The sequence below is a fragment of the Saccopteryx leptura genome, chromosome 2, assembly GCF_036850995.1.
Source record: "Saccopteryx leptura isolate mSacLep1 chromosome 2, mSacLep1_pri_phased_curated, whole genome shotgun sequence".
Classification (NCBI taxonomy): Eukaryota; Metazoa; Chordata; class Mammalia; order Chiroptera; family Emballonuridae; genus Saccopteryx; species Saccopteryx leptura.
The window spans coordinates 373,905,770-373,930,138 of record NC_089504.1 but is presented as its reverse complement, the minus strand read 5'-3'; the positions used below and the strand labels follow the sequence as shown (position 1 = coordinate 373,930,138).

Here is a 24,369-nt window from a genome sequence, read left to right as displayed (position 1 = left end):
CTGCTGCTTTACTTGGACTAGATGAATAGCAGGCAGTCATCCAAACAGAGTGACTTTGATTTTGCCCAGCTTGAAAGTCCATCAGCACTGGCTTCTCAGAGATTGGTTATCATGCACTGATTGCCACACAGTACAGAACTGAGAAAGTTCAGCTGCAGGTCTTTAGAGGTACGCTATGTTCGCATAATAAACTTTCAAACTGAAGTCCTGAGGATGTCGCACTGCTCACCTCTAGGTTGAACAGATTTCTGGAGATCTTCCTTTGCAATCAGTCTCATTTGTCCCATGAACACAGAACCCCAAGTGTGTCCCTCATTCTGTGTTTGATAGAAAGGTAGCCTGAACTTTGCTCCCGATCATTTTTTGTCCCAACATTCTGCTACCTCCTTTTCCTCTGACTAGTTATAAGAAACACGTTGGAACCATTTTGATGCCACTCCATCCATCAGGGGTACTTCCCAAAATACACCGAGTGATTCACGGTCCTCATAACCCCTTTGCTTTTATTTATTTTATTTTATTTTATTTATTTATTTATTTATTTTTTACAGGGACAGAGAGAGAGTCAGAGAGAGGGATAGATAGGTACAGACAGACAAAAACGAAGAGAGATGAGAAGCATCAATCATCAGTTTTTTCACCACGACATCTTAGTTGTTCATTGATTGATTTCTCGTATGTGCCTTGACCGCGGGCCTTCAGCAGACCGAGTAACTCCTTGCTCAAGCCAGCGACCTTGGGTCCAAGCTGGTGAGCTTTTTACTGAAGCCAGATGAGCCCGCGCTCAAGCTGACGACCTCAGGGTCTCGAACCTGGGTCCTCCACATCCCAGTCCGACGCTCTATCCACTGTGCCACCGCCTGGTTAGGCCCTTTGCTTTTGTTTGACTTTCAGTCTATTCTGTTGAGTGGGCCAGTTTGTCAGGAAATCTGAAAAACAGCTGCTGGCAGCTGTCTGTCTTCTCTAGGATTTATAGAGTTGGGTATGAAGCATGGCTGACCCACTCCCTTGCACCCCTACTTTTTCCCTTCCACGGGGATGCATAACCAGGTGTGAATTTCAGGGTTTATTCATGACAAAATCTTCATTCTGGCTCAGCTGACTTATTACCCAGTGCACGTCCTACAACATCCACTCCACAGCTGGTGTATTGGCACACAGCTAATTGTAATATTAGCCTAACAAAAAATTATTAGGAAAATAAACCTAGCAAATATTGATATAAGTACTTGTAAAATGCCAGATATAAAGAATTTCTAAATAGCCCACTATTTCTGTAATCTATTATTATCCTCTATCAGCACAAATAACAGAGCTCACTATTCTGCTGTTGCTTTAAGTACTGTGATGTTTGCCTTCTGCAAAGCTTATTTAGAGCTATGTGTTGTGCTTTAAAACTAGTGTTTGTCCCATATATAGCATCAATTCATTTAGTAACTAATCTTTATTACCTACTTTGTTCCAGACATTATGTTACCAAAATGCAAAACAATGACCCCAAATTCCTACCCTAGGAAGTTTAATATCCTGTTGATGTATAAACCAGGGTATTTAACAAATCAGATTGTAGATCAACATGTATTAAAAAATAGAGAGAAAGGGCACATACTGAGTAAATAATATTAATAGAACTCACAAGAATGGTGTCCAGTAAGCTTAAACTCAGAGCTGAAGTTGTGGATAAATGTTAGGGGAAAATCCTTAAAACACACACACACGTTAAGAACGAGAACAAAGAAATACAGGGTGGAGCAAAAGTAGGTTTACAGTTGTGATTATGCAAAACAGTTTAATTTTATGTTATTATTTATTAATTGTCATATTTTCCATATGAACAACTGTAAACCTACCTTTGCCACACCTTGTATGGGCAGACTGAAACAGATACTATAGTGTTAACTGATTACGGTGATAGAGTATTTTTCATTTATTCAGCAATGAATGGTCTGCTGCTTGCCTGGGCTATTTAATTTTTTTTTCTCCATCAAGGAAAATGGTCTAATGAGAAAATGAATAAAGTTGATTAAACTAGAGTTGAACAGTAAAATGAGAATGAAAATAAGAGAGTGTCTAACCTGTTTTAAAGCTCATACACCACATCCAGATGAATTCCATGGGGCTGAAAAACTATATCATGAAGACCTATGACCATTAAGAAAATTGCCATACGGCAATGTGTTGGGATGGAGATGGACAGATATCATGCCTTTTAAAAAATGGAAACAGGCTGTTGAACCTGACATTTATCTCTTGAAAATTCTGAAGCAATTTATTAAATAGATGTTTTGTGAACACTCGGGAAAGTAAATGGCGAGCTCTAGAAACCAATGTGTGTCCAGTGGGAATGTGTCCTGTTTGATAACATTGTTTTTTATTTCTTTAGCAGGGTTATTAGACCATTAAATAAAAGGAGTCCACTGGTTGTTATATTATGTATGAATTTCAACAAAGTTTGCCATACCTTCATAATATCCACATGGGCAAAATGGGTGTGCATGATCTAATCTGCAGTACTTTTAAGAGATTTGTGGCTAGTTGAGTATATTTAGTGTAAAAATATCTTAATAAATTGACGTCAGCCTGGAGGGAAATTTTCAGGGATAGAGCATTGCTCTTATTATCCTGTTAAATTCTTTCATCGGTAAATTTGCAAGTAACTCCAATCTTAGAGGTATAATTAATACTATGGATAACAAAAGTTAAGATTTAGAAAGGCTAGAATGATCGTCCAAAACTAATAAGATGGAGTTTAATAGAAATAAATGTTAATAAATCAGAATTTAGATATTTTTAAAAAATACACAAGTACAGAAGGCAAGACTAGGGTTAACAAAGCGGATTGAGATTTTTTTCTTAGAGCACATATGTAGACTTAGGGTTTAGTTGATTGTAAATTCAGTATGAGTCAGTGCTTTGATGTGTGTGCCCAAAAGGCCAATATAATCTTCAACTATAGTGTCTGGATTAAGGAAGGCACTAATCCTCTACATTCTTTGCTGGTCAGGGCACATCTGGAGGTTGTGTTTGATTCTGGGCACTCCATTTTAAGAGGGAATAACAAAGCCACACACACAGAGGATGGCATCAGAATGACGAAAGGTTCTCTACCCTTCACTCATCAAACATTTATTGAGTTTCTTCTGTGTGCTCCACTTTGAGGTTGGTACAATCAAGGATGTGTAACTAGTTAAAAAAAAGAAAAGGTTAGGGAGCAATAATGAATATATTTTAAAATGCAAAGTGGCGTCTTATAAAAGATTTGACCTAGTAACTTCAATACCTCCTGTTAACTTCAGGGGGTACAGGTAGGAGCAATACCTACAATAGAAGTTACAAGGAGGCAGATTTTGTTGCCAACATTAAGAAGCATCTCTAATGAACTGAAGTTATCCTCTTCGGGAATTAAGCAACTTCCCCAAACTCACATTCCTAGTTGGTGGTGAAACTAAAGTAAAAGCCCAACACTCTGGATTCACAGGCTAGAACCCTTAGCTATGCCATGATATTACCCAGGGGATTTCTACTTCGTGAAGAATTAGGATAGGGATAACTTTTCCATCTTCATCCAACTCTAAAGTAGCCTCTTACTGTTAAATGCTCCCTGGTTCTCAGTGGTTTTCTGTGAATTGATGAGATTGAACTGGATAACCTCTTAAGATTCAACAGATGATTTTTTTGCTTCCTTCCTTGACTAAGAATGCTTCAATTCTTAGTGTATATTTTATATCCATAACTTGTACATTATTGATCAAAACCTCTTTGTGGCTAGATACAAAAGCATAGAACTCAGACTCTTAAAGTGTGGTATTTAGGCAGTATTGAGCCTACTCCATAGCATATGTTTTAAAGATGTGGATCGGTGATTTAAAACATAAAAGCAAAAATCAAAGAAGAAATTATGTAAACTCCATGAGCCATGTTAGATTTTACAATAGTCATTGGGAGAAATAGGAGTGTCTTGCCCTTGAAGTTCATTTCCTCCTCATTCTTCTCCCAGCAGGAAAGGATGGTGACCTAGATACACACAGAGGATAGGGATGCTGAACTTGCTCAGACACAGCTGAGGAACTTGGATCGGGGTAGTTACAGTGCTGAGAAGCCTAGATCTGAGAGCTGCCAGGGAGAAACTGAATAAACACACCAAGGGGCCATGGCAGGAAGGCAGGGGCCTGGGAAAGGAATGGAAGGAAGAGAAGTGTTACTTTTATCAGGTGTGAAATTGGCAAAAACAGCTTGTTTAATGGGAAATGCTGTGGGTCCCCCACCCTCATGCTCAAGATCTTTCTTTCTACTCTATAGATTGGCACTACTGATTTGAAGAGCAAATGCTCATAGTAATATGCTAGGACTATGAATGGATACAGAACACAATGTTCATGGTTTGCGACATTATCAATATTTTACAGGGTGCTGGGTGGGGTGGGGTGGGAGGGGTAGAGTTGGGAAATGTTTCCAGGAGGCTAAAATGTGGTTTAGCTTCCCCCCTTTTCTTGGAATTCCTCATTTCTTATACCTATATCAATGTATTTCAAACTTTCTAAAACTTCAGCCCATGGTGAGAAATACATTTTTTACATCATTAGCCACATACATACATGCACGCAAATACACACAAATACACATCTGATATATCCACGTAGTATATACATACGTATATGAAACAAAAGGATCCCAAAACATGAGGTGCACTTTTATGTTTTATAGTCTAATCTTTTTCTATTTAGACGTATTTAAATGTCACAAACCACAAAGCCAATTACATGGCCTCTAAGCTGTTCATTCCACAATTTGAACAACACTGTGCTACAACTACCAGTTTTAAAATGACTGTAAAAATGGCGTGATACATTGTTTCCAAAAGACCCTAAGTTTAAGGCAATGATTCTCAACTGGGAGCATTTTGTCCTTCAGAGGACATGTGGCAATGTCTGGAGACAGCACTGATTGCCACACAACTAATGGGGGACGGGGGATACTGCTGAACATTTCCCAGCGCTCAGGACAGCCCTCCATAACAAGGAATTCGGAATTTACAATGTCGCTTGTGCCAAGGTGGGAAAACCCTGTTCTAAGGGCAGTAAAATGAGTTGACACTTCTAATCTACTGTAGATCTGTTTAGACTGATAGAAGTTTTAACTGATTTCTCTTTTCTCTCTGTTTTTCTTCAAACTATTTGGTACATGAAGATCAGGTTGGAGCATAATTACCCCTGGGTTCTCTATAGAAGTACAGCCCAGTGGATAAAAAGGGTACAAGGAATGAGTCTGTTTTCTTTTATTGAGATTGTACCAGGCATTTTTGTTAGAATATTGTTATTGCTCTTAGGACTGTGTTCTGTATTTTCATCTCACTATCCTCCCCCCGCCCCCGCTTCCTCCCCATTAAGCCATGCTTACTCAGGGCCCCTCCTCACCCAGCCATAGTGGCTCTTAGGAAAAAGTAAAGGGAATTTGGCTAATGAGATTAGACATGGTCCCTAAAGCTTTCTCTCCTACGCACAAGATTTCATTCTGCTGTTTGGTTGAGAAATGACCTTCACTAGCCTTGAAGTGCCTTCTTAAGCCCCGTGGCTTCATTCCTCTGTCTGCAGCTATTTCAAACCAGGTTCCTTTGAACACAGATGAGCCGTGCACTCCCCAGTTCCTGCACCCTCTCCTGCCATCTCTGGCATCCGGGAAGCTCTTGAGTGTCTCACTGTCAATCTGTTGTTGCCTTTCCGTCCTTTTATTGGCTATTTCTGGGCCCACTAGTATGGCTTCCATTTGCTCTGAATCAGTCAATGATGGCCTGACAGAACAGACCTGGTTTGGTTTTTTTTCTCCTTTTGTTTGGGAAAAAGGTGGGATGGTAGAAGGAACTGGACTAGTAGCAGAAATAAAGCCAATGCTATTTGAGGCTACCACATTGAACTCATGTGTGTTGTATTACGTAAACAGTAGCATTTGTTTAGTAAATGATTTCTTCTACACAATTCAGGCATATGTGTATGTGTGCCCACCTTAAAACTTCAAGTTTCTGTTAGTATAATATAGTAAATAGTACCCACAGATTCCAGAAACTTTGACACATAAATTTCATTCCTTTTGCTTCAAGAGAGCTATAGGGACACAGATTTCTTTTTAACTTTCTCACTCCTAGATTAAGTATAGAAAGACAGCATGTGGAATAGAGAGGGTGGCTGTTTACAACTTAAGAAAGGCATTGTCCCTGGCTGGTTGGCTCAGTGGTAGAGATTCAGGTTGGCGTGTGGATGTCCCAGGTTTGATTCTCAGTCAGGGCACACAGGAGAAGCCACCTCTCCTCCTCCCCCTTCTCTCTCTCCCCACCCTTGCAGCCATGGCTCAATTGTTTTAAGCGTATTGACCCCGGACACTGAGGTTGGCTCTGTGGAGCCTCCTCCCAGGTGCTAAAAATAGCTCAGTTGCGATCATGGCCCCAGATGGGGCTTGCCAGGTAGGTGGATCACGGTCAGGGCACATGCAGGAGTCTGTCCATCTCCCCTCCTCTCACTTGGAAAAGAAAAAAAGAGAAAAAAAGAAAGAGAAAGGCTTTGTGTGCAATAATAAAGCATGCCTGAGAAACTGGTCTGCAGCTCACAGGTGTTTTGTGTTATCTGAAGGGCGGGGGGTATTGGCAGTGGCAGCAATGGTGTGATTTTCTTGGTTTGGGGCTTATCATTTTTCCTTCCAGGATGACATATTCATCATTCATGACAAGATACCGTATGTCAGAAGTTCTGTGAGCAAGAGAGATTTACTGCCTTGGTCTTCTCCATGGGATGCCTGGGCTGGGAAGTGAAAGCAGGCTAATTCCAGGCTAATGTCCAAGAGCAAGGCTCTTCTCAGGAAGGAAGAGCCTGAGCAAGAGGAGAATCTTGAAAGGAATAAAGGTTGCAGTGTGTGTGGTTTGTGTCTTTTACCTCCAGGGTGCAACCGTAGCACCTAACAAATAGAAGCCACTGTCCAAACTGCACTCCTCTTTAGACACGAGTCCTTTATTTCTGCCAGTTTGCACAAGTTGTACTTCTTATAGTCCTGGGACTGACTAATCTAGGGCTTTCTGTTGATCAGTTCAGTGCCTCAGGGTTTACAATGCTTAACAGAGTCTTTGTTTTATGAGCAGTTGATATTTTATTTGGAGATTTCAATCATCTTTGTCAATTCTGTATATTATCTTAGCCAAATCTCACAATTTGACTTGGCTCACTGACTCATCCTCATTTTCAAGAGTTTATTTTTACTTTTTCATACTTTGATTCTTTTTCCTAACATTCCCATTTAGAGTTTGATAAGTTGTACTCCTGTAGATTTGTATAAATTTATAAATTCATATCTTGCTGCATGCTTAAATATTTTTGCACTTGTGGGCTTGAGTCACTAAGTTGCCATGAAAGAGAACAAAAAGGATGGGATAGGTACTGTTCCTGTCTGCTGAATTAACCTTAATTCAGAATAATCAGGCTCATGCATTGTAAGAACGTACCCAAAAGATGACCAAGGTACCCAGCATTGCTATGGGGTGTTATGCTCAGTCGAGGAGGGGCTGAGTGGATCCTGGGATACTTTAAAGAGTTGAGTCTCAGGCATTATTGGCTCCAGAGGACAAAAATAGAGGCAGACTAGCTTACTATATGTGTACTTGAATGAGAAACTGAGCTAGAACTAATTCTAGCCAACGTCTTCTTGGTTACTTTAGGATTCTGGCTTTTTGAAGGACTTAAACATTTTGGTTTTTAAGTGCTAGTTCTTCACCCTCAGATCACTTAGATGAAACCCTAGTACACATTGCTCCCTTTAACAAAAGTCACACTAGTGTATGTGGCATGAGATGAGGAAGAGACTTGGGGTGAGAGAGTTGGGTCACTTGCTTTCCAGCAGAGAACCCGAGCAGGTCATTGTATATGCCCTTTTGGTGGCCCTCTTCTATAAACAGGAGCAGAAATTCTTGCTACGGATCCCTTTCATCAGGCGTCTTAGGCTCGCTGAATGAAAAGCTCTATAAAAAGGAGATGCAGCCCTAAGAATAACAAATACGATGGTGATGGCTATTTTGGGCAAGAGCAGCTTTGTACCGCTCTTGATGTCCATCAATGTCTGCCATGCTTGCCCTGCCATTACCTTTCAGACTTCCTATTCTTAGAATTATTTGTGAGCCCTGGACTTGGAGGATTGCAGCCCCCAAGGCTGGAATGCCTAGCTTGAGTGGAATGCAGACTGTCTGGCAGAATGGAGGTTAAATAAAGTTTGCGTTGGCAGCTTCCTTTGCTTTGGATGGGTGACAAGTAGCTCGGGTATAGGAGCGATGGCATGAGCCGCCATGTGGTGCTGCACCAAGTCGTCTTCCATGCAGGGGAAGAAGTGGCTGTTGGTCCATCCATTACAGCTAGAGCCACGCCCATCTCAGTCATGGTGCATACTAAGAAGGCCTCAGTGGGCTTGACTTGCAGCTAGTGACCAAATGGTATGAGAAAATGCAGGGACAAGTAAAGGAGAAAGTGGAAAAGAACTGCTGGCTTAGTGTGTCTGCCCACTGAGAGCTACTAACTCATTTCTGAGATTTAGACAAAGGGAGAAATTTTCATTATAATAAGAATAATTACTGGTCAACCTACAAACATTTCTTGAGCCCCAGGGCACTGTGGGAAACTTTTTAGAAGTATAAAACATAGAATTTTTGTGGTGCTTATAGTTTCTTTGGAAAAGGAAAGCTATAAACACATGAGAACGTAATTTATATTCTAAAGTAAAATATTAGTTTCAAACCTGTGCTGTAGAATTAACTGCCGGTCAGGGTCTAAGGGGAAAGAAAGCACTTCTGTCTGGGATTCTTGTGGATGGGTAGGGTTTAAACAGGTCTTGCCAGAAAGTGGACTTCTGCCACTGGCAAAGAGAAGGTCTCGTCATTGAGAGAACTGTTGTGAGCAAGGACCAGATGTAGGACATGCTCAAGACAGGCCATGTACACTTGTACACCAGCTAGATCTGCACAGGGTGGCAAGGGATTTGTGTAAAATCTTCAAAGCCTCAGCTGTATGGGCTCTGTGCACACATTACTGAGAAGTCACAATGCTTCCCACTAGAGGAGAGCTGGAGAGGTGCAGCCTTGCCCAGGGACAGCGGCCCTTCATTGTTGTCTTCTGTAAAACCCCTAATAGGACGTTTGGCTCATAGCAGATGCTCAGTAAATAACAGTATCATTATTGCTCATCTTTGAATTCTATGATCCCAAGTTATTGAATTAACTGGTTTCATTTCTGAGAGGCGTTTCTAACTTTGCTTTGCCCCATTCTGATTGCTCACGTAATTTACGCCTTGGCATGCCCTTTCCTGCAGGTGTATCTGACCGTTCTTTTCTCTTCCACCACAGGTGGCTGGAGGTGCAGGTAGCTAATCTGACATGTCCACAACACTGGGTGCAGTACCTCCGCCTTCTTCGGGAGTCCATTTGGCCCGGTGGGGTTTTGCTTAAGCATCCACGGCCTGTAAGGACCCAGGAACAGAAGGCAGCTGCTGAGAGACAGGCTTTGCAGAGCCTGATGGGAGTCCTGCCGGGTAACTGAACAATGAGATTGATTATCCTAATAACTTCCCTTCCAGTCAGGCTTTGCCACCATTTCCCCACACCCATCCTCATAATTAGAAGGGCCTTAAATATGGCTGGACTCCAAACCTGTCAGCCCACCAGTTCTGAGGCTAGCAGGAAAATGGTCAGGGCTGCAGTTCTGTTACTCCTCCCCCACGTGGGACTAAGGGGCCAGAGAGGATCACAAGGACCACACCATAGTGAGAAGCCTGCAGATGTCTGGGGTGAAAAGTGTGGGCAGGTTTGGGGAGCTCTGCCTGCACCCCAGGGCCAGGCTCAGAACCATTCCCACCAGGTGGAGACTTCGGCTTCTCTGCCAACTCACAGCATTGTGCACTGGGGAAGAAAATACATGTCCTGCAGAAGCTCAGCCTTGATAAATTGGGGACATTGAGTAGAGTGCATGATCCTTAGCAGTAGCTAAAAACAAATTCTAAAGAGGGTTTTTGTTGTTTTGCTTTGTATTGTTTTGTTTTGTTTCTGAGGGCAGGAAGGGCAGTGTGTTTATGGCTGTGCTCTGTTAACCAGGGTGCAGTGGTGAGCTCTTAGCTCTGGACAGTGTTATTCACTGTTAGTAACCTCTCTTCTCCAACCCAAACTGTTACGTCAGGGGTACCTGCCTTTTTAGTGGCCAGTTACAAAATTATTTCTTAAGGTCCATTCTTATTTAGACACTTAACTTAAGAAATGTTTTTTCTAAGCTTTCTCCGTTTTCAGAGGGTTTATGTTTGGCTATGTGGTTCAGAGGAATGCCAAAAACACCCATTTGAATCGAGAGCAGATATGAGATGTTGCTGCAGCACTGAAACTGCATTCGTGTTTTTCTCTTTAGCTGTTGTAGTAGAAATCCTGGGGGCGAGCAGATGCCAGCTGAGCTGGAGTCTGGTGTTGGAGTCACTGCAGCAGCCCCGCATCAACAGGTAGGCTGAAGAGTGTCTCCGCATCAGCATCACGACGCCCTCTCTGGTCTCAGAGGTGCCCAGGGTTCTCAGCCGCCCACACTGAGGGGAACGGGCCACAGGCCCCGCCTGGGCCCTGCCTGCAGAGTATGATATCCCCGTCCACATCACTGAGTAGGCCCGTGCTGCCCACTCCAGAGCAGGCTGTCATGTGGTAGTACCTAGTGTTGGATCAGCCTCTGTACTTGGATTTGGAAGAGCTCAATGTGGGCCCACTTGAGCTATGGAAAATGCCTGATCCCCTCCAGCCTTGATCGTTGTGCTCACTGGTTCTTTCCAACATCTGCTGCCTCTGTGAACACTGAGAACCATCCCCAGTCTGTGTATCACAAGCCCTGTAATGATTTTCAGCCATAGGATTATGGTCTCACAGCATGATTACTGTTAGGATCAGGAATTGTCTTTGTTTAATATGAGTTAGATAAGCTAATCAGATTGGACGTTGGTAAAGTGACTAGAAATACTGGGTGAATACTCCTAGAATAATTCAAAAGAGGTAGGTATCTTCCTAGCTGGTACATTGGGAGAGAATGCTTCTGAAAAATATTGAGTCTTTCCACTCCCTTCTGAAAACGGGTCTCAAAGCAGACAGCACTCACTAACTCCCTTTGCTCAGGGTTCCTGGCTCTGCCTCACCGTCTGGAGTAACCGGTGAATCTAGTGTGGTTAAGTATAAGGAACAGCAGTAGTCTGTAGCTTTCAGATTCTTAGACAATTGACCTCCCTCCCTCACAGGAACAGTGCTGATGTGCTAACGTAGCTGCATAAATAAATATGGAATTTCCTCAAATCCAACCTCAAGTTCTGTTTCGACCTTAATTGGAGTCATAGTTTTTTTTAGTTCAACAAACAAACTTTTATTTCATGGCAGAAGCATTGTCAAACTGTTGAAGTTTAGCGTCCACTAGGATATCAGTAGGGTGCGTGAGGGGAGGGAAGATAAATGTCTTAAGATCTGGTGTCTCTTGCTAAGGCAGACCTTCCTCTAAGTTGTTTTGTCCATTTGTTTCAGGCACTTGATTTATTGCCTCTGGGACATCATTCTAGAATTCTTGGATCTCAGTGCCTCAGTTGAGGAGTCTCCCATGACAACCTCTGCCTCAGATGCCCCAGAGAGCACCAGGAGGACGGGTGTCTCCCCATCGCCGTAGGTTCCTCATCGTTCTTGGAAGGTGGGGAAGGAGCTGCTGAGCCACCCGAGACCAGTCCGGGAGCCTGTGCCCTTGGGGACTGAGCTGCAGCTCAGGAAACGTGGGGATCAGTGGCACAGTTTTTCCTCAGTTCTGCCCATTTGTAGCAGGTGATAGAGCGATCTATGAACCAGTTGTATGCACGTCCAGTTGTTGTGCTTTTTTATGGTGTCTGGTGGGTAGACTGTTGTTTTTTTTAAAAAAAAAAGGAATCTGTAAGGTAGAAGAATGAGCCCCTTTTGCCCTCGTCTATAAGATTGTTGATAGCCTGGACCTGTACATACATATATCTGATCCACCAACACACAAAATCTAGATAAACCAAGGAAAAGAGAGAACCAGATTTCTTTGAAGAAGACAGTCTTCTGCACTCTGTTCCCACCACCCACCAGCAAACTCAAGATGTTCATTCAGGACCATTCTTGAAAGCCAGACCTCTGGGTCCTATCTAGTTCCCAACAATTCCAGAAAGGAGGGGGGAACGGGGCATTTTCATGTGGCTTCTTACTCACTGGCTCGTTTCCAGCACATCTGCCCCATGGGGATGTCATTGAAGGCTGCCTTCCTGGGTGCCTACACATTTCCTGTCCAGAAGATGTCAAAGCAGACTGTCAAAGCTTCTCGTAGATCCACACCCTTTCCTGAAAGAAATTTGCATCACAGATTTTATTTTGTTTCCTTCTAGTCTCCTCCCCAAGAGCAGTTGAATTTGGGCCTTTGTGACCTGTCTGTCCTCCTTCAACAAATTCATATGGCAGTTGGCAAGTTCAGCTCAGTGCTTCCAAATAGAAGGGAGACACTACACTGCTCCATGCCAGAGAATGCCCGAAGAGTAGAAACCACAGGAACAAGATCACAGGGAGCTTTTCATCAGAACCAGTAATGGCAAAATCACAGGGTATTGATGGTCCACAGAAAGATTTTAAGCCCTGTCCTTAAGGATCCACTTAGTCTTTGAGAACACCGGTGATGAAGGCAGAGGGGCTGGGGCAGGCTGCAGTGTCTTTAGAAAAGTGGAGCAAATAGGAGAAAGTGTTGGAGAAGGAGGCAGAGGGACAGTCAGGGAAGTGCTGTACACTGATGCACATGAGTAACTCACAGGAAAGGTGTGAAGGGCAGCACTGACCTTCACTCGCCCTTCATCCTTTAGTGGCCCATTAGAGCCCTACTTTCCCCAAGTTATAGACCTCCTGCTAGGAAAGGGTGGGTCTAGAACAGGTCCAGATCCTCTTAATTAGACTCTGGAGTAGGTGATGTGCATACAGGTGAAGTGATTTATGGAAGAATGTTGTGAAATCTTTCTACTCCCTCCACCACCCCCACCCCGCCCCAGGCTTTTAACTGTAAAATTTGTGCTACTGTAATTGAGAGGCTCTAGGAATGTTATTGCCTAAAGGCAAGGACATAAACAAGATAGTGTCTCCTGGAGCCTTCTCCCCTTAAAAGTTGATTGTTCGGGTGATTTTTTGTGGCTCCAGAGTTCCTCCAGCATCTCTATCTTAGACCCTCCCAGGCAGGAAGAGGTCAGCATGTCTGTCTCAGGTGAGTATCTGCAGGAGTGGAAGTGCAGGGAGTCCCCCTGCCTTACTGGAGCTGATCCTTGACTTCCTTCACCTGGGGCCAAGGTGCTCTTCAGGACAAGTGGAGCCCTGTCCTCTGGCACCTCTCTTCCCATACTTGACCCTCATATGTGTTTAGCACCTGTATTGCTTTGACTCTGCTACTAGTCCTGGCTCAGAAGTGGAACAAAACCAGTACATAAGCTGACACACCAGAAAATCCCTGTAGCTATAAATTCTAAGGAATCTTTTGGCACTTCTAACCCAAAGAAACTTCTGTGTATTTCCTGTTATGTAAGAGACCCCACCTGTATTCTCTCTGCCCCAAAAAGATAAGCTGTCCTCATACCCTCCTCCTCCCTGGAAGGGAGATAATGGATATCGCCAAGGAAATAATCAGAACCCATCTGACTTTGAAACAGCCTGCCAGCTTGTTACTTGGGTAACAAGTCCTGACAAGGGAGATTGGCATTTGGGGGAGAGCCACAGGTCTCAGGAGAAGGTACTCCTAGCCGGGAGTGGTAGCAGGCAAGCGGGAATTGGGCCTGCACTAACTCAGGACATGTTTTTATTTTGCCCTACCCAGCGCATTCATTTTCCGGCTACCATACTTCCTTTCCACTTCGCACCCAACAACAGTTGTCAGGTCGTGGGTGGAGTAAAAATATGTGTAAACATGGTTCCTGGCAATACAAGTTAGGGTACTTGTACTGAAGCTACTAGGACAATTTATTTTCTTCCATAAAATTAGTACCTGAATAGGTAAGCCCCAGGGGTTAATGGATTCAGCAACTCTGACCTAAAAAAGGGACAGGTTCTGTCCCATCTGCTCTGCCATTGTATATATATGTCTGTTTCAGACCGTTCACCTTCATGGTGGTTGCAGTTTGGGGCATCACATTCACACAAAAAGACTTATCTGTGAAAGAATAGGGGCACCACTTTGGCTTTTTCATTCATTCATTTTCACAGAGACAGAGGGACAGACAGGAAGGGAGAGAGATGAGAAGCATCAATTCTTCATTGTGATACCTTAGTTGTTTATTGCCTGCTTTCTCATATGTTCCTTGACGGGGGGCTACAGCAGAGCGAATGACCCCTTGCTCAAGTCAGTAATCCTGCACTCAAGCTGGTAACCACAGGGCTTCAAACCTGGGTCCTCCGTGTCCCAGTCTGATGCTCTATCCACTGTGCCACGGCCTGGTCAGACTGCTTTTTCTTTTAAAAAACAGGGAAACTATTTTCCAGATGCCCTTCAAGAATCTTCTCATTGACCAGAACTGCCCACCCATAGGTCAATCCACTAACATGGAGAATGGCATTATCATGATTGAGTAGCAATAGTGGAGGTCATCCTCCAGGAATGTTAGATACCTAAAAAATCATTAGATGTTAGCAAGGAAGAAGCAGAGAATAAGTATTGATGGTGTCTGTTACCTGGGGCATTCTGCCAACATCAACAGATTCCCCATGATACTCTAAAAATTCCTGGTACTAGCTAAGAGGTAACATTTGTTGAAGATGCCACTTGAAGGACTTCACATACATGAAATTATTTAATTCACACAACATTGTAAGGTCTTTGATTATGTAGCCCTATTTCTAGATGAGAAACCAGGCACAGAGAAGTTGTCACTTGCCAGAAAATGGCAGTACCAGCTGTAAATCTTGTTAGTCTACCCTCAAGCCTACATCATAACCATTATACTAATCTGCCTTTCTTCTTTCAAAGCAAAGTAAGGCTGGGTCTTCACTTTTAAGAAGCCTGTAGTCTAGTAGAGAAGCCAGCACATGTTTTTGGTAAAAAGCCAGAGAAAAAATATTTTAGGCTTTGTGGCCATATGGTGGTCTCTCTTGCAACTACTTGGCTCTTCCATTGTCACATAAAAGCATAGACAATACATTTACAAGTGACTGGCAGTGTTCCAATAAAACTATACAGAAACAGCTGGCCAGATGTGGCTCATGAGTGGTTTGCACACCCCCATCTAGTTAGAACAATGCTTTTCAAACTTGAGTGTGTGTGTGATTTACCTGGGATCTCATTAAAGGCCCGGTATGCTGCGTGTTTAACAAGCTCCCATATATATGCCATGGAGAATGCCGCACTTCCCCCACACTTGACCTATCAAGGGGTTAGAGCAGACAACTCCAATCAGATGCGATCATGGGAGGGCACTTAGTGTAGTTTGAGGGACTGTGGGAAGCCTGAGTTGATAATATCTAAATTGACTCCTGAAGAATTAATAGGAATTAGCCAGTGAGAGCGTGGGGAAGGTATATGGAAGGAGGGAGCGTGAGCAGTGTGTGTGAAGACATCCTCCCACTTACCTGAGGTACCTAGAGAAGTCGGAACGGAGAGCGTGGTTGTAGGTTCCAGGGAGGGGGAACAGGCAGTTGTTGGGGAACAGGTACAGAGTTTTTCAGTTTTGCGGGTTGAAAAGTTCTGAAGATTGTCTTTACAACAGTGTAAGTAGGTATAGCACTGCTGAACTGTACCCTAAAAAATGGTTAAGATGGTAAATTTTGTTATCTACGTATCTCTACAAGCAAGAGATTTAAAAATAAAAGAAATGGAGATGGAGAGCTGCAAGTGGGGCAGCACAGCAGGAGCCAGCCAGGGGCTGGGTGGGGGGCTGGACGGGTATGTGTGTGTTGTGGGGGGGGCTAGACAGGTGCGTGCTGGCTGTCTGGTGTGGAGGCCTGGGAACCTGGAATCGTTTTCCCGTACACCGTGGAAATATTTGAAGACTTCCTGAGGAGTGTTTCGGATCATAATTGACAATTCCTGGGAGCTTATAGAAACAAGGGGTTTGGTCGCACATATAAACAGCTTAGTCCTATCCCTGTTGTCTTGACTGCTGTGTTGTCACATTATGACCCCTTTAGGTTTTTCAGGTGTGCTCCTACTAATTCCTACATAAGAGGTAGCTTTAGGCATTTGTAAAGTCAAATGAACTTGAAAAAATAACAGGATTGAAATCCTAGCCCCACCACTTAATCAGCAATGAGGATGTCAGTCAGCTTTGAGACTTAAGTTTCTCTCAGAAAAAGGGATAAGTGCATTACAACCTGTTTGAGAAATGAACGAGATAATACACAAGAACAAGCTCTATAAAGTACAAGCGATCTCTGGAAATGTCAGCGGCATCATCCTCTCAGTCGCTCATTGTCTGAGGGAGCAGGTGGCAAGGTCTTGCTGCGGCGCCCATTCAGCCACGCAATCCTCTGGCCAGCTTTGGCTCCAAGGGCCTCAGGCCGCTGTTTATCTAGGCTTCCTTTGCACTGGACCAGGAGGTGCTTTCCCAGGACAGGAAAGGAAGGCTAGCCAACCTGCTGGCTGCCAGTGGGAATGGGAACCAGGGAAGGAGTGGTAATGGTGGAGGAAGGGAAACCATGAGGCTTTGCAGTAGAAGGCCCAGCTGGGCAAGCCCTGCCCTAACTTGGCACCCCCGTTTCCTTTCCGCTGGGATTGCCAGCAATCACAGGGCAGCAGCTGCTTGCACTGCACTTGTGGACAAAAGAGTGAAAGCACTGAAGGGTGAATTTCATCAGTTAGCAAACCTACATCACCCCTTTGTGGTATAAAAGTGAGAGATGCTGCTGCTCACAAAGCAGCCTTTCTCAGGAGAGAGCCAGTGAGGGGAGACTGCCTCAAACATCACCTTCACATCCTGAGACTTGTCTGATAGTTGTTACCTAGAGACAGCACTGGCTGGTTTGAAAAACAGAAGACATAAAGCTAGAAGAGTATCAAGCAAGAGACAAGTGAAAACTGTCAGAACCCTTTTCCTGCTGTGACCCAGTAGCAACAGGTTGGGAAACGAGGCAGCTCCGAAGTGGCAAGAGAAATCTGGGCACCAGCCGTCGCTTTGGCAGATACACCGTGCTATTCTCAAATATGCTGAGCATTCTTGCCACCTCCCTATCACTTCTCACCTGTCTCTTGTCTGAAAGCACATTTGAACTCTGCTTTCTTGGGAGTGAAAACAGCATGTGATGAAATACAGAGAACTACTCCTGACTTTGATGTTTCGTCACCGTGACAAAATCTGTTTTCTCTACGTGTCTTGATGCCTCAGACCTTACCTACTGACACTGTTGTATTAGTTACTAGCACACTATTTCTGGGATGTGGACGGGTGGGAGAGAGCAATGATAGAAAAAAGGGATAGTATCAAGATCCAAACTTAGAAAACATTTCTTGAAGTGACATTATCTACTCATTTTAAACCAAAATAGGCCTCTTTGGCGCTAGCCAGTGTGTGTTTGGGAAATGGCAAACTAATTTTAATAGTAGAGTGTTACAGTGATTAAGGTAAGGGCTAGGGCTTATAAATAAATCCACACTTAGGCTTTTTTTTCTTCCCTTTGTGTTCCATGTCACTGTTGCACCCTGTATGGGCAGTGGAGAGTTGTCTATAATTACTTCCAGACGCTTAGACTAATCCATGAGGGTAAAGACCAAGCTGGATAAACACAAAAGTGCAATTGCAGATAAAGGCACTAACATGTCTTCAGAAGCTATCACTTCTCTGAATTGGATTTGGTGATCTGTAAACCTTGGTAAAGAGCCTTTTGCCTGTGCCCTTGTTAAAGAATCATCTGTCCCTGTACCTACTGAAAAGTAGCTGATTTAGTAAAATGTCTGCATTTCCTATCTTGCCATTAGGAAAGATAGATCTTATTAACAACAACAAAAAGAAAAAACAAGAAACCCTTTTGGTGTTTATATCCTTTGCAAATACATGGAGTCCAAATTCAACAAAGTGATGGCAAGTCAGTTCCTTTTAAAAACAAAGGATGTTTCAAGAAAAGTGAGGCCATCTTTTGTTGGCTCCATATATTTCTAGGACAGGGGTCCCCAAACTTTTTACACAGGGGGCCAGTTCACTGTCCCTCAGACCGTTGGAGGGCCAGACTATAAAACTATAAACAAATCCCTTTGCACACTGCACATATCTTATTTTAAAGTAAAAAAAAAAACACAAAAAAACAAAACGGGAACAAATACAGTATTTTAAATAAAGAACAAGTAAATTTAAATCAACAAACTGACCAGTATTTCAATAGGAAATATGGGTCTGCTTTTGGCTAATGAGATGGTCAATGTGCTCCTCTCACTGACCACCAATGAAAGAGGTGCCCCTTCTGGAAGTGAGGCGGGGGCCGGATAAATGGCCTCAGGGGGCCGTATGCGGCCCGCAGGCTGTAGCTTGGGGACCCCTGCTCTAGGAGCATCACTTGGGCTTGGTTGGCTATAGGACTTTTACTTGGGGATAAAATGTATTATGGAAATGGTTTCACAGGAATCTAGGGGCTTATCTGCTCTTTCCTGCTTCTGTTCTTGGGCCCATGCTTCTTTTTCTATTAGGTAGGTTCCCCTGCTTCCGCTGTGCATAAGTGGGCACCCTCTGTCAGGGCCAACTCACATTCCTCCTTCTCCGTGAAGCTTTATTTGATTGTGCTAGTTAAAAATCTCTCCTTCCTCTGGATTATTTACACTGTCTCTCTGATCAATGTGTGTATGGGTAGGTGGATGGATGGATGGATGGATGGATATAAATTCTTCAGTAGGAGTATAATTCTTCAAGGGCAAGGAACATATCTTATATCTCTTTGTTTCTCATTATATCCCTGTGCCTTCTCAACTTTCCCATATACAGGGTGTGCAAAGGTAGGTTTATATTGTTCATATGGGAAATAGTACAATAATTAACAAATAATGCAAGAATAAACTGTTTCTTCTACAACTGTAATTTCTTCCTCCACCTTGTATATACTTGTACATAGTAGGTACAAAATAAATACTAAAACTCATGTAATTAAAGATTATGCTTATTAACTTTTAGAAGGAAAATGTGCGAATAAATTCAGTAAAATTTGCTGGACAAGATTTAGAAAGGGATGAGGGGAAGACAAATTTTCACTTTTAGGACCTCATATCTTATTCAGCATCAAATGTCAAATGAAAGGAGTTTGTTTTTATATTTTCTATGCCAAAATCCAATTTTGTAACTATTGTTTTCAGTCTAAGATGTGGGTCATAAGGTTCTAAAGCTCTGTGCTTTTAAGGAAAATAAGTCCTGATAGAAAAAGAGTTTTTTAAAGTATTCTGTCACAGAAGTACCCAGCATACACTGTCTACTTCCCAGTCTGTTGTACTGGGATCAGAAAACAGGATGGAAGGAAAGGAAGAGAAAGAAGGAAGGAAAGGAAGAAAAGAAAGGAAGGAGGGAGGAAGGAAAAGGAAGAAAAAGGAAAAGAAAGAAGAAAGGAAGGACAGAAAGAGAAAAAGGGAAAGGAAAGAAAAAAGAAAACCTGCCTTCTGGAAATATTCTCTTCTTCCCCTGTCTTGGACACAAATTTGTAAGGAATGCAGTTACCATGAAGGGAAAGATGAATATCTCTCCCACTTACTGAGTTATCTTGGAAACCCTTTTAGTTACAGATTTAAAATTATTTATTTCACACCTCCAGCTGCTCTTTTTAACCATGTCTAGGGTACTACAAAGAAAACTCTTCAAAGACAAAATAATAACCTTGAAGAAAAGAAAGAATAGCATAAATTCCTCCTCCCTTTCACAGGTGTTTGCTATCTTTCCCACCACATTGCTGCAACTATTAGCCAGACAACAGAACAAAACTAGGCAGCTGCCAGAAGAATGAAAACTAATGCATCTAAAATGTCTGGGTTGGTCGTAGGTTAGAGTTTGCCCTGTGGGGATGAAATCACCTGCTGTTTGTGGGCCAGAATAAACCTCTAGGCCATGATTTGAAAGAGAGCAAGAGTAGGTACAGGAGCAAAGGAGGAAGTTCAGTGAGAGAATGAAGACTGATGCATTTCAAAAAAAAAATAAGAAATTCTAGACCAGCGGTTCTCAACCTGTGGGTCGTGACCCCGGCGGGGGTTGAACGACCAAAACACAGGGGTCGCCTAAAGCCATTGGAAATACATATTTTTATTTAAAAATGTATTGTATACCCACAGGTTGAGAACCGCTGCTCTTGACAATTCAATGCTTGGGTCATATATTCCCTTGGAGCAGGCCTGCATAAGAATCCTGTCTGTTGGGGAATGAAGCCCTTTCCTCATGCCAGGGCACATTTACACAAATGATGTGGAACAGTCTCTGGAGCCAAGACTGGTTCTCCAGTCTCCAGTGTAAACCTCCTTGGGGATAACCACTTATTTCAGCAGAGAGCACCAGATAATTAACACCACATCTGGTCCCAACAGCTTTGCACATCCTGTGTATGAGTGAGGACCAAAAAGTTTCCTTTTCTATGATCTGTTTAGATGAGATAGAAAAAACTGGTACTCTAATGATTGAAACAGAAGTCGTCCCCATGTGGTGTGTAGCTTGCCCAGATGTGGATTTGTGAGTGGTGTATGGCATTTACAGGGCAAAACTTGTCTGGACAGATAAGGAGGGATATAGGTGTGCCTGTGGGGGTGTGACAGTAATATCTGTGGCCTGAGTGCCGGGAGAGCAGGGCTGGTGCCCCCTGTTAGCAGTCTGGAAGGGAGTGGGGCAAGGACTTAGGTTCCAGCAAGCTCCATATACTGAGGTTTGGGATATAGAAAATGGCCCGCTGTTGGGGTGGAATGACCTGAGTTCTTCATGAGATTAAGGTTTCTGTGGATTTTTCCCAAGTGATAGAAATTTTCCTCATCTGGTCTCTTTTATAGCACGCAGACTTGGACCAATAGTTTTCCTCACCCAATTCCTTCTCTATGTTCATTTCTGAAACCCTTTTCTTAATAAAACTGAACAACAGGGGGAAAAAAGCTTTTAAAAAACCTTTGTATCTCTTGTCATTTCTCCTTTTTCTTGTGAAACTCCCAAATTGCTTTTCCTCTATCCTTAAATTGTTCTCCTGTATCAGGTTACCAATCTTCATGGGTTGATTTGGCTGCCTGGCTAGTTTAATTGTCTTTTAGATAAATTAATATGAAGGTCAACTTAAGGTTACATGTCAGTCTTAAATATAATGATATTTCTTGTCCTTGACTCCACATTTTATTCCCTTCTGTAAAATCAGAATTCTTTACCTGTTCCCAACGTTCACACAATGCTATGGACTGTTTGTGTGTCCCACAAATAATTTGTATGGTGAAGTCCTAGTCCCTCATGTGATGGTATTAGGAGGTGAGCCTTTGGTAGGAAATTAAATTTAGATGAGGTCATGAGGGTGGAGCCCCCATGAAGGGATTAATGCCCTTGTATGAAGAGGAAGACACACCACGGCTCCCTCTTTCCTCATCCGCACAAAGAGGAGGTTACGCAAGCACATGACAAGGAGATGGCCGTCTACAAACCAGGAGAAGAAGCCTTAGAATGAAACCTGTGATGCCAGCACCCTCATCTTGGACTTCTCAAACTCAGGAAGTGGGAGAAATAAATTTCTGTTGTCTAAGCCACACCTTCTATGCTATTTAGTTATGGCAGCCTGAGCTAAAACACTCAACTAGAAATCTTAGCTATGTCGATCTCTTCCCCTGATTTTCAGTCCAGATTCTGAGACTCAAAGAGTTTAGTAACTTATTGAGCTTCCCATGGAAGACCTGTTGTAAAAAACAGTTCAGACATTTAAAAAATATGAAACAGCCCCTGGAAATATTGCTAAAGCTTTCCTCTCCCTCAAATCACCTCTGCAGGTTTAGCCTCCAGAAATTTTCTGAAAACTGGTAAGAAAATGCTGACGAATTAATGCTCAAATGGGAAAGATGATGTGTAAAAGCAAAAAACTGTCGCTCATTGCATCTGTTCATAGTTCTAGATAGATGCCTTTTACACCTGCATCATTAAGTAATATGTAATAAAAAAAAGTCCCTTTAAAAAAAATAAAATGTGATTAAAGGTTTATCGTAAATGGGCTGGAGTTAGCACAACTTGCTTGAAACATACCCAGCTGACTTCATTGAGAAACATCAAGAGGAGTCAAGCATCCTCCTAACCTGCCCCTTATGAAAATACCTTTCTGTAAACCCCCTGAAGACAGACTGTCTTGTTTAGTATAGTTTCTCCAGCATTAAGTACTACACCATGCATGGCCCCTTACTATTTTCTATCATCTCATAAATTTTCAGAATCCTTGGCTAGTTCCCCTGTCCTCTCCACCTAGGCTCATCACAGACTTTGCCTACGTACAGTTACTTGCTCCACAAATGAAGTTGGCAGCCTTCTTGCATCAGTGAGTAATGTTTTTCTTTCCTCTGATAGGCTTGGAATCCTTGTTGCCATCTGGCAATTCTTCCATCTTCCTCCACACACAATGGAGCCCACACCCCTCAAAATCCCCTTAACTAAACCAGATGACAGGAAGAACACCAACTTCTATGTGAGCAAGGCGACACCTTAGGCTTTTGTCTCCTCCAGACTGCCCTTTTTCTGTGAAAATATACCGGTTTCTCAGTAGCATATGAAGCATGTTCATAGCTGTCGCAACCCTCATCTGCAAATGGTGAATCTCTGAGGGACCTGTCACCACATTAACTAGCTAATGCCTTCTGAGACTGGCAGAGGTAGAAATGTCCCCAGAAACAGCGCTTAACCATGACCCATCTCGCAAGCACTTATCCAACTGGAACCGCTTGGTAACCTGAGTGAAAGGGCCTGTTTATCACTGCAGGAAAAGTCAGATGAATTCTGGGCTCAAAACATGGTGTTGATTGCCCCTCTAAGAGAAATACTTTCCCATCTCTAACTCAACCCTGGGGAAAGTTTCCCTCCCCTCTGCTTTTGTTACATTTTGTGTTGTTTATAATGCTAAGCTGGCAATAGCATCAAAGGACTTGAACTATATCTTCTGTCAGTGAGGAGGAAAGCAGGGCAGGAAGGAGCCCAACGCCAACTTTGTGGGAACTTGTTGGTATTTAATGCTGGTGGGTGACTGTTTCAGTTCATAGGAGCACACACCAGCTCCATGGGTGCAGATTCAGTCCTAAAGGGAAGCACTCCTTGCCTCTGGAAATCGAGTGATTAATAGTGTCCATGAGACCCATATCCATATATACTGCTCACGAAAATTCAGGGATATTTCAAAATGAATATGAAGTGATAAAATACCCCTGAATTTTTATGAGCAGTATAGATTGTGCCTACCCAACTCTGCAGGCATATACAGGCAGAGAAGAAACTACTTTAAAGGTGAGTTTTTAAAGAAATCATCTGACATTCTTTGGAATTATCACAGGGACATGATACGGATATTGAACAAATTCCCACTCGCCCCAAACTCACCCAGAAGGAAAGAAAAAAGGAGCAGAACACCTTGGCTTGGGCATCTGAACATCCGGCTTCTAGTCATGGGTCACAGTGGATTTAGACAAACCTCCTCACTTCTTTGGACTTTCTTTCTTTCCAATCAGAGAGGCTGATTGGATAATAGACAAGGTCCCGTCTAGCTCTATAACACTGAGGGAAAACTGTCTTCCCATTCTTGGCTGGTGTCTGGAACAGTGACGATGCTCTCTAAACATTTGCCACGAACATGAATAAATGATTAGATTTCATCTTGACTTGCCTCTCGACAGACCTCATTTGAGTCTCAATTGGAAGAAGGAAACAAGGGCGCATAATGAAAGTGAAGACGGAAGGAAACAAGCTTTGAGATGCTCTTTCTGAGAGGAACATATTGACTCTCTCTGGTCTCCTAGGATAAAAAGTTTTTAAGCTACATTTTTTTTTTTCTCTTTAAGCTGCCAAAATCAAGTGAATTAAGGATACCATGCAAATTTGAAGAATAAACCACACCCCCAAATTTTCATGGAGACCAAGGACCTAATCACTTTTGGCCCTTCTCAGGATGATAGTAGTATTGATGATCAAAGTGTATACTTAACATTTTCCACTTTCCAGAATGTTTTTGATGAACCTCATTTTATCTTTTCATCATTTTTCTGACAAATGTAATATTTTACACATGTATAAGACTTCCTAAATTATAAAGTATTTCATGTCCAGTATCTTATTTAGAGCTTGAGAATCACTTGTTAAGATAATTTGGGGGTTTATTAGTATCCTCACTTCACTGAAGAAGAAACTGAAATGCAGAGAGTGTGTCTCTTGCCC

At 42.8% G+C, this 24,369-nt stretch overlaps 1 protein-coding gene across 3 annotated transcripts in view; it reads left to right on the top strand.

Annotated features, from left to right (window-relative positions):
- Positions 1–23,802, top strand: part of SNX19 (sorting nexin 19) — a 55,608-nt gene extending 31,806 nt beyond the window's left edge. Inside the window, exons 9-13 of one of the 3 annotated variants that reach the window (XM_066365249.1) lie at positions 9,368–9,552; positions 10,416–10,503; positions 11,555–11,689; positions 22,421–22,489; positions 23,492–23,802. In XM_066365249.1, the coding sequence (XP_066221346.1) occupies positions 9,368–9,552; positions 10,416–10,503; positions 11,555–11,689; positions 22,421–22,489; positions 23,492–23,675 (661 nt within the window). In that variant the 3' untranslated portion in view covers positions 23,676–23,802. Of the gene's footprint in view, positions 1–9,367; positions 9,553–10,415; positions 10,504–11,554; positions 11,690–12,417; positions 15,241–22,420; positions 22,490–23,491 lie in introns of those variants that run through there. The other 2 variants (XM_066365250.1, XM_066365251.1) reach the window with 2 other exon arrangements.
- Positions 23,803–24,369: the final 567 nt, after the last annotated feature.